Here is an 11,090-nt window from a genome sequence, read left to right on the forward strand (position 1 = left end):
ATTATTTAACAAGATTCCTTGAAGGCAGGATTTTTTGTAACAAAATAGTAATTCAATGTGGCTGTATGTTGCATGTGTTACTTCATAGGGGCAACTTATGAATGAGTGATAGTTTATGAGGAAAAAAATATAATTGACCAAACTTTTATGAAACATTCTGTTTTCTACTCGTGATGCCATATATTAGAAGAAGCCAAACTCAAGCCCAATAAAGCTAGTTGACACTCAAGCCCATAAAGGTCCATTTGCCCCAAGTTAGGTTGTGTATGTGGGTCAATCCTCCCTTTAGTGAATTGACTAACGAATGTCTATCCAGTGGACACATGGTGAGGGAACCATAAAAGGAAAGACATCTTCTCTTTCACAGTTTTGTTTATTTAAACTTGATTCAGTAAGTGAAGAAGCCGTTGAAGCATCCCCTTAGGAAAACAATTTATGAGCATATGCCGCCTCGTATTGGTCTGATTACCTTCATCCTTATAATATCAAGCTCACTTATCATATTGACACAGTCCTATAGATGAAGGTAATGGTCCATATTTGGAGGTATGTACGCACATCTTCCTCCCTATTCTCCTTTTATTGGGTTCTCTTTCAAATGCGTCATTGACTTAAGCATCAGAGTGTTTTTACTAATACCTCCAACGAATCTTTTTTTTTTTTTTTTTTTTTTCTCTTAGTAGGTCTCCTTGACTAGAATCTACGAGCGGTCAACTGTACAAACATCTACAAAATAATAAGAGTAAGGAATTAAAGGGTATTTTCTCTTCTCAATTACCATCACATTGTCACTTGCACTTTTAAATTTTAAATTTATATAATTTGGACTCTAAATAAAAGTTATGGTTTTAGTTTGTCGCACATGTTAAATGGAAAACCTTTCAAATTCCCTATAATGATTAAAGGCGCTTCTTTCTAATTTATTCCATTATCGAAAAATAAATGGAAAAATAGACATGAAAAATGAAAAAGAAAAACCAAAATTACATCAACAACAAAAGCTTAAGCATCAACCAAACTAATACAACAGCAAACAAAATTAGCATCCACAGTCCTAATGCAGCACTATGTCATCCACAACACTAGACCATCATATCCTAAGCTACGAACAATTTCACTTCTCTCATGTCCTCAACCTCCTCTTTTATTGGGTTTTTTGTTTTCCTCTTCTTTTGGGCACAAGGCAATTATAATGAAATATTGTAACCTTATTAAAAGCATTGATAATACTTTCTAAAGCCTCATGTTAAGGACTTTACCAGTGAGAAAAAAGAATAAGACATGATATGTACAAATTTAATTTTTATAAAGTCGATCTAAGATAGAATATGAATTTGAAGTGTACATCCAAATTAAAGAACTTAATTGACAAGGACTATCATGTCTCTTTTAGCTATCAAATAAAAAGGACTAATATTTCCATCCTAAATAATACTTAAAAAAAAATAAAAAATAAAAAAAGTTTTATCCGTGCACAATATTGAGACGTGTTCCATAACAGGACACAAAGAACACGTATCAAGTCGCGGTTCCAAGCCGAATCGCATTTTTGCAAGCCAGGTAATCCTCAAACATCAATATCTTCACAATCAGGTACAACACTCTTAGTAGAAACCAAATTTTCCTTGTGAATTCACAAAGCAAATGGACAAACATCAACTTGTTCTAAAATGCCCAAGACAATGTCGGCCACTTTCCACATCCTTAAAGCAAAAGCAGTTTAAGATATAAACCAATGCGGTCGATAACTTGTCTTGTATTTGTTTCTAGTTTTTAAATTTTCAGAATGCCTCTGGGGAATCTGGACCTGGGTCACCTTCCAGATCAAGCTTGAAGCCTATTGAGAAACTAACCCCGTAATGAATTTATATACAAAAAGAATACACAGTTTCCTTTATACACAGAACAGATATCACAATTAGAGTACTGGAAACCCATGTGCATTCCAATTGCCTGATCAGCCGAAGCTTGTAGCCTCAGGATTTATTCTGGGAGTTTCTGGAGGTCTGCTATATATATCATCGAAATGAAGATTCAACTCTCCGGCCTCTAAGTCGTCCATGTAAGTGGTTCGGGATAAGTGGAAGTCATTTCTCCAGTCCAAGTGTTGTTCTTGGTCCTCTGAGATTTTATCTGAAAAATTATCATTATAATTGTCTGAACTTTGGCGATTGAAATCAGGAGGCTCCTTAAAACTTGTCTGGAGCTGGGCACCATCTGGGCCACTTCTAGCCCACCAATGGCTTCTGGTTGGGTTTGGCAAATTGCTAGAATCATGATGCCTTAGTACACTATCCCGGAAGAAACGAGTTGATGTAGAAGCCCCCAGATGGGATTGTGTTCGATCCTGATCATAATGGTCACCCCAGTATTCTTCACACTTCGGTTCATTTTGTGTCAAGTTGGATGGTGTCCAGTAATCTCCAGGACGTTGCTCAGTTGCTACAGAAGGTTGCAGTGCACCGTCTCTCGAGTAACCAGTCGTGCGGTTAGGTTGTGACATATAATACCAATCAAGAAGATAAGGGTGATTCTTTTGATCTGCATCAATTAGCCAGAGAGAACCCAAGTGATAGCCAGTCCCAACATTATTATGTGTAAGCTCCCTTGAGAAAACGTTGCGTCGGTCTCCACAGCCTCTAAAAGTGGGGCTCCCTTGCCACATTCTAGAAGGAGAATATGCCTGTCTAGTTCCCTGACCTTGCAGATTTTGCTCCCTGAAAGTCCTAAGATTTGATATAAACTGCTTTCCCTGAGTGTTTGGTTCCCATGAAGGATAGCTACTCTGAAAGCTGCAACCAAAATAGAAAGATTGAAAATTGAGAAGCAGTGAAGGAAATAATTAATTGAAAGCACTATGGTAGCTACAACTTCACAAATAGCATATTGGAAATCACTGCTGCTAATTTTCAATTTCTAATATAAAATGATAATGCATTTGAAACTCATACAGTGGAAACCCAAATAATCATAGACATGAAATTCCAGTTTCTCTGGTAGACAATTAAGCAGGATAAGGAATTGAAGATAGAGACTAAAGGACTGGCAGTTGCAGCAGCACTGGTGCTTCCAGCCTTGTTGGCATTTATTTTAATAGTTGAAAAAGAAAGAAAAAAAAAAAAATCAAAAGATAGGAGATTGAAACTGCGCAGAGAATATTCTAGGAATTTTTCCAAATCAAATGTTACAGAAGGTAAGGCTTCATGACCTCAATTATATCAATCCTACAAGAAATATAGCTACGATCATACCTCAAAAATGATTTCTCCATTTTCCCCTGAGAACTCCTTTCAATGCGAGGAGCACTGTGTGGTGAACCATAATTGCTATTGCCATGCTTTTGAAAGTCAAAGACACTAAAGCTGCCAAAAGATCAAGAGAGTAAAGAAGAAATGAAAATATTGTCAATGTTAAGAAAACATGTCAAAAAAGGCCACTAAAGTCAAGTCATGGCGGCACCAGAAAGGAGAATTAGAACAAAGAAGGAAGACTAACCTGCAGACATGACCAACACCTTCAATATTCACTGTAGAATCTGCAATGAACTGCAAAATGTCATCCACACGCTGCAAAATAGAAATAGGACATGTCAGTTCAAAAACTAGCATTTATGGTGTGGAAGAATATTATTGTCTATTGAAAAAGTAAACAACCTTTGGGACAACAAATATAAGTAAATACGGAGTGAGGAAAATTGAGGCCATCTCCTCAAGTAGCATCATTCCAGTATACTGCATCGGAGGGGAAAAAAAAAAAAAATCTCATGAGCATAAAAATAGTTAAAACCTTGTCTATCATGGATGAAAAAAAATATATATTATCGTCAATTTGCCCAAGTGAAGCCCAGAAATATTTCTCTAACCCATCCAGGAATCAAACTGCCTAAGAAGAAAAAAGTAAGCAAAATACTGCATGAAAATGCACCCCTAGAAAAGACAGCAGCATACCATAGTGGAGATGTGGACACTTACGACAATATACAACAAAGAAGATTATGCACAAGTCCCATGATTCATGATCCTATCTACAATGTGATGCATACAACTATTTAATACCATTCTATGCAGGATGCTTTCTCAATGCAACAACTCTGCAATTCTAAATGCAAATGCAATTAGATAAATTACCAGTCCATGCCAAAGAAAACGGGATAAAACGTTGACGTACTAAGCCCAGAGTTATACGTATTCCCAACCAGAGAAAAGATTGACTATTCATGGTCGGTACCACCAATAACCCGTACAATAAGAAGGATGAAGATATGGCCCTCAGAAAAAATTTGCCAAACTTTCAAGCAAAATCAGTTCACAAAATGTTTATATGAACCAAGCTCGCAATTACTCAAACTGACCCAAGCATAAGGAATGGGGGAGGGGACAGAGCTAATAGATGCAAGCAAATTCAGACTAATACCCAACTGACACCGCTTCACCCTGCTATACCCATATTGACACAAAATCCCATGGTAAGGGAATGGCTACCAGGGAGAGAAAATGTATCAACACAACTGAATCCAACAATTGAGTATGTAGCTAACCTGAAACCATATCAAAGTCCATGTAAACAATTAATATCTCCCAGCACTCTGCCTTGTGTCTATTTGGATTTAACTAGGACTGCTAGATATCAATTCTCATAGTTCAACTAATGTACTCTTTTCTAATTAAAACTAAAAAGAAGTTTCTAGAACTTTCTTGCTCAACCACTCATGCCAGCTCTACTTCAGTGAAAACATGAAAACCACTCAAGTACCTGAAATAGGGTTTGAAACTCGATGCAGACCATCTCAGTATTTTCTTTGCCACGCCACCTCTTTGGCATATAATGTGTATGTTGGACCACCATAGACATTGCTCCCTCAGGATCAAGGACTAGAAGCTCATCTGTAATAGCAGCCCGGCTTATAGCTGTTATAGTTCCAAAAACAGCAGCATACCAAAACAAGTTGCGACCAAATATCTGCATGGTTTGAAAATAATGAAAAAAAATAGCATCTATAAACAATATATACAAGGTGTGATATGCCATTAAAACAAAACATGTAAGAATTCAAGTACATGGCCCTCTAGCAGCGACTCCTCCAGAAATGCAATGATGATTAGGATAGCAGCAAAGCCCCCAGATACGAAGGAGATGAACTTTGCTATAATAGAAATAATAGGAGACGGGAATTGCTTGATATAATTAGAAGCATGCTCTACACTGCTATTGATCCGGTGCTTGAACAAATGGTCCACCTGTTATACAGAAAAGGATAATACTCTTATAGCTAAAGCATAAACAAAAAGAAATACATGTAAAATACTAACATCAGATGTTACAAATGATAACCACCTAAAAACAGGTTTAGCTTATTCTAAGATAAGATGGAGGAAACTGCCAGAAAGCAAAGAAGAAAATGCGAGAAAGCAAAACAAGAGGAGGAACCTAACTTCTAAAATGGAGGAGGGGCTAGGTTTAACTTATTATTAGCAAGCGAAATGGTAGGGGTACTAAATCTTTTACTAACAGATGCTTACTAAACTGATGTATAGCTCATTCATTGAAGAAAAACAAAACAATTAATTAAAAGAATGTATAGCTCATTCATGTAAACTGATGTATAGCTCATTCATTGAAGAAAAACAAAACAATTAATTAACAGAAATGCAACAAGTACCAATTCATGAACTACATATCAGTTGTTCTCAAATTAATTCCAATCACGCCTCCATTCTATCTTCTTCTTTCTTTCTTTTTTTTTTTTAATTATTATTTTATTATTTATTTTTACCATAGTCAATGTGACCCACATCTGTGTTCAACTATCTGACACCAAGTCTTAGGCATTAGAAGTTAACTTTTTTTAAGAAGTTTCTTTGTAAATATTCTTGCAAATTAACAATGAAGCTGCAGTATTATTCAAGTAGTATCATTGGGTGCCGATTTACCTCCCTATGATAATCTTATGACACCTTACCACCATGACTAATTTGCACTTTGGTGAACCAATCAAGTGATGCAACAACATATTTGACACCCTGTTGGAGATTTGGGTTGGGAAGGGCAAGGTGTAAAGGCAGTCTTGCTTATGTACACTCCACACAATGCCACAGCAATTGGGGATAGACAAAAAGGAAAAAGGGCAGTGTGCAATTAGGGTGCAAAATAGATGATGTGACATAATTTCATAAGTTCATTAAAATGTTTCAATTTAATCCAGACCACAAGGAGGCAAACTGCAAGGAGGTTTAGTGTAACCCTTTGAAAGCCATGGAGATAAAGTATAAATCACTAATTACAGAGAGGTGTTTTGTAGTTAATCCTTTATCATGTGAATCACCAATCATTCCCCAACATTATAGCATTATTTTAATTGGTAAAAGGATAAAGATACTATGGTCATTCATCTGGGAAGAAACTTGGATGAACTTAATAAAATAGCAATAAAAATAATAATTACCTCATTATATTCCCTAAAGATCCATTTTGACAAAGTTGACCACCTTCGAGATGATGCAGTACTTGGATGATTATAGAATTGCTCGGCATGCCTCAGGAAGAGATACACCAGCATGAATATGACAAGAAACGGTGAAAGAAGCAGCATTGCAAGCCCAACTACCATAAGCCTTTTCTTTAAGGTTGTTGGATTAGATATAAATTCCCTTCTAACACAGAAGTTTCTGCAGAAAGAGCACAGTCAAATCAGAAAATCATTACAGATCACGGAAAGCATGCATAAGCATTAATGCAAGTTCTGCATCATGCATCATTATTTTAGCAAATTCTTGAAATTAATGCATCACGCATCATTATTTTCCAATAATAACCAAAAAAAGAAAATTTGTAACAATTCCCAAACAAAGGGGAATACACTTTCTTACACACACTGTAGAAGAGAATAAAAGTGAACATGCTGAATATGTAATTACAGATCATGATTATACACCTTCCATGTAAATATATGCCCAAGACACTAAATATAATGGTTATTCATTTAAATTTCAACATACCGATCAAACATGCTCTGCAGTATGCACCAATTTAAGGTCCACTCAAGGGTCTTTGTCAGTATCAGACGATGTTGTGCTCCATGTGTGCCAAATTTGACCGTCGGCCCAACACCGGGGATCCACTGAGAGATTGGGAATGCAAGAACCCCCTTGTTGACCATTCCAATCAAGTAGTTTTCCTTGCGCATCAATCGCATTACAACATCATGAGCAGAAAGATCCTTAACCACACATAGTTGTTGTGAACTTTGCAGCTGAACAACCTTCTCAAGAATTGTTGCCCATGGCATTGTTTGAATTTCATTGTCCGTAACATGGAGACTGCAGTACATAATAACCTTGCTCATTGTTATTTAATGATGAAATATTACTAAAACATAAGAACTTTGACCAGAAGAGAAAATATTGCCTTCAACACAATCAAAGTTTATATAGATAAGCTTATTCACAGCTTACCTGTTGTAATAAAAGTGACGAATCCCCAAAGTGTCCTTTAATTGAGCAAAAAACCTCAAAAAACAAAAGATCCAATAAAAGGAAAATATCACTAAATATCCAACAATAATAGCTTTGGTAAGTGTTAGGGGAGTTAATGGGTGCCGATGAAGAGCATCCTTAGCAAGATCACAAGGCTTAATTCCAGATTCAACCGCATCCATCCCACACTTTGCATTACGAAGACCATTCCAGTCAACAAATAATAAGAAAAATCCTGAGAAACAAATTGTGAAGCCCAGGCTTAGAACCTCAACTATCCACTGTATAATGATGCACCAAAGCCCTTTCTCACAGTAGTAGCTGTAAAGCCTTTCAAAGAATAGGTCCAAATCAGCAATTGGTTCCACATTCAAGGTATCACCATTAAGAAGTCCCGAAGGGCTCTCACTACCAGGACTTGGTGGTACCCTTCCGTAGTCCGACAATTCAATCTCAGGAGACACATCTTTAAGCAAGCCTGTAGTCAAAGATGATTCACCACGCCATTTCGATTGGAATACACTGAGGAGGTTTGCACTCTTTGGCCCACTGAACATCATTCACAAAGACTAACAGTAGGCAAATGCAACCAGTCCATTCCCCAAACCACTTACAAGTAGGAAGGAAAGGAGCTGTAAAGAAGAAGAAAATGAAATTAGCCCCTTCTGTAGTCATTCATGAAAAATCAGTTTTAATACCTGTCTGCAAAAACTAAGAAAAAGAAAAAAAGCAGATCTACCAAAAAAATGCACTACAATCAAATGATAACTGCAATTCAACTGATTATCATCCACCATAATTGGATGACAACATTGCCCCCAAGATTATGTGAAAAATCTAAGCCATTGAACTTGTGGAAATATGCTTCACAGCACTCAAGAAAAAGAAGCATGTCTATACCATTAGCCCGGTACTTGTTATTTTAGCTTGGAAAATATAAGTACTGGAATACTGCAGTTTTCTTTTTCATCTGCATAAGACATAATTTAATTACATGGTAGAAAGAGGAAGGGGAGATTGTAGGGAAGAATATAATGGATCGAATGACCCCAAATGGTCTGACTGTAATTTTTCTTTTGAGTGAGTCATTATACAACTGAATAGAAGCAAGAAGAAACCATCTTTAAATATCACCATATTGAGGGAGGGGAATTTGGATACAACAAAGCAACCTTACGAATACTACCTAATAGGTGACAACCTATAAAAAGTCTAACATATGGCAAGCCTTAGATACCTAAACTCATAAAGCGTCTTTGCTCCATATCTAAAAGGTATGAAAAGGGAAAGTAATGCCGAAACAAATGCCATTCTTCATGTACCTTTCCATTAATTGTAGTAATCTTGGTCAAAGATTAGATAAAAAAAATTGTAGCAATCTTTGACAAAAAAAAAATGGAAGTCCAAAATTCAATCGAATCTTCTTCAGTGCCGCAATAACAATTTGGATTTCCTCTACCAACCCTGCAATTGTAACAATATAATGTTGTAAAATCAAGGGCAAATTTGTTTATCATGACTAGGAGATATATAGTTAAGTACTCCTGAGAGCGCTGAGCATTCTAAAAAAATAGGATTTCGTTTAATAAGTTTTTGATATTCAGCTCATGTATGGTTTTGTAGAGTAGCGGTAAGGATGACTGGGGTGGGAGAAGAGAGAGAGAGAGAACCATATTATCATACTTTAAATGGTATTTGTCTATCAGCAGTCCAACTCAATCGGCTAGAAATGCTTCGAAGATCAAATTCATGTCATACCCTGAATTAGGTTTTCTAGTAACAAATTCTCAAGGTGGGAAAAAGACATTTTACAAGAAAAATGAAGAGAATCTCATTTATTTTATCTTATCAATAAAAATGGTCAATGAGAATTTAAAGAAAAAAGGGTAATAATGACATAAGAATTAATGTACATTTAACTCAAATTCCAAAACCAGTTCAGAAGGAATGCAGTCACATACGGTATGACCATGACTGCACATAAGAATCAGCGCCATCTGCATTCATCTTCATTATCAGTTCAAATTGCACCAAACATCCAGACCGAATCTTCTTCAGTTTGTCAAAACCCCTAGGCACATGATACATCCTTTTGATAGTATGACTACAGAATGTGTAACTAGTAAAAATGCATTCTTTGTGTCAAAAATGCATAACTAGTTTGTCAAAAAATGTGTAACTAGCACGTCAAAAATGCACGACTAGATTAACAAAATGGGCTAAAACACACCACCACACCATACTTTGCCAAAATTTTGTGTGGACAAAATAAATTATAGAAAGTAAATGTTCGTATCCACTAATCAGTTGACATAAACTAAACAACGGAATGGCTCAGTGATCCCTTTCGCAGAACATCCAATGCACACAGAGCCTCTGCAGCACAGTCACGAACCTAAGAACCCAAGCCAGACATGAAAAAAGAAGTAGCACCCAGATAATCTTTTAGCAGATAAATAAATACCCACAAGTCCGAAGCAAAATTTGTATGAAAATTCCCAACTGGGTAATCATCAGAAACTATCAGATTTACAAATTTCCTACGAGAAATACCAATATAAACTATACAATTGTTCCCTTGACACTTTTAAGCACAATTAGCTTAAGAGGAGCTAGTTTTCATAACTAGAAGTCAAACGGATATGCCCATGTTGATTATAATAACGTAAAGAACTTCCATCAATAAACTAAAAAAATTAGATTAAATATATATATATATATATATAAAAAAAAATACAACTAATATCACTAAATTCAAGCAGAAAACAATATTACCTGCAACCCACCAGAGAATAGGAGTAATCAAACTAAGAGAGCCCGAAATACATGAAATTCAATGAATTCAATAGGTACCCAGTAAACAATTTGGTGCAAAAAAACCGCCGGAATGAAAGAATTTCAGAGGTTTGTACGAGAGGGTTTGAGGTTAATTTCAGAAGCCGAAGAAACAAGGAATTGATTGAAGAGAGGAGAAACCGAAGAGGCAGAGAGAGAGAGAGAGTTTGGTTGCGTGGAAGAAAGAGGAATTTTCTTGAATTCTATAATCTTTGTAGGACTCAGAAGGGGCTTTGGTCTTTTGTTTGGGTTTCTCGTTTTATCTCTCAACAAGGAGACGTGAATTTAGGAAAATACTCACAAGACCATTTTTCATTCCTTAAGTTTTATCCCTTTTTTTTCTTGTTTTTGTTTTACTATTGCTTTTTGGTTTTTGCTCAACGGTTAGGTTAGAACTGAAAAAATATTTTAAATTGAGTAATTTTTTTTTTTTCTATATGAAATTGAATAACGTTATAAGTCACTCTTGTGTATTTTTTTATTTTTTCAATAATAACGTGACTCTTAAAATTACTATTAGACTTGTGATTAATTACTATTAAATTTTAATCAAATGATAATTTTAAAAATTATCTCATTTTTTGAAAGACACAAGAGTGAAACAAGATAAACTCCTAGAATTACTCCCTTAAATTAAGGTTTTCTGGTCAAACCAAAATCATATTATCCTATTTTCATATGTTTGTTAGTTTTTTGTTTTTATAAAACCTGGAAAATTCAGTTCCGTAACATGTTATGTATATTTATTAATTTATTAAAAATAATTAATAATGTAGAAGATCA

At 35.6% G+C, this 11,090-nt stretch overlaps 1 protein-coding gene across 1 annotated transcript; it reads right to left on the reverse strand.

Annotated features, from left to right (window-relative positions):
* Nucleotides 1–1,604: 1,604 nt before the first annotated feature.
* APG9 (autophagy 9 (APG9)) lies at nt 1,605–10,590 on the reverse strand. Its single transcript, XM_059575979.2, has 10 exons — nt 10,248–10,590; nt 7,452–8,104; nt 6,996–7,316; nt 6,443–6,665; nt 5,058–5,237; nt 4,753–4,959; nt 3,654–3,731; nt 3,496–3,566; nt 3,252–3,362; nt 1,605–2,792 (listed from the first exon to the last, which is right to left on the reverse strand). Exons 2-10 carry the CDS (start codon nt 8,030–8,032, stop codon nt 1,958–1,960), a joined length of 2,607 nt encoding a protein of 868 aa, XP_059431962.1. The 5' UTR covers nt 8,033–8,104; nt 10,248–10,590; the 3' UTR covers nt 1,605–1,957.
* Between the last annotated feature and the right edge of the window lie 500 nt (nt 10,591–11,090).

This window comes from Corylus avellana, chromosome 11 (genome assembly GCF_965113065.1).
Source record: "Corylus avellana chromosome 11, dhCorAvel1.hap1.2, whole genome shotgun sequence".
Taxonomy (NCBI): Eukaryota; Viridiplantae; Streptophyta; class Magnoliopsida; order Fagales; family Betulaceae; genus Corylus; species Corylus avellana.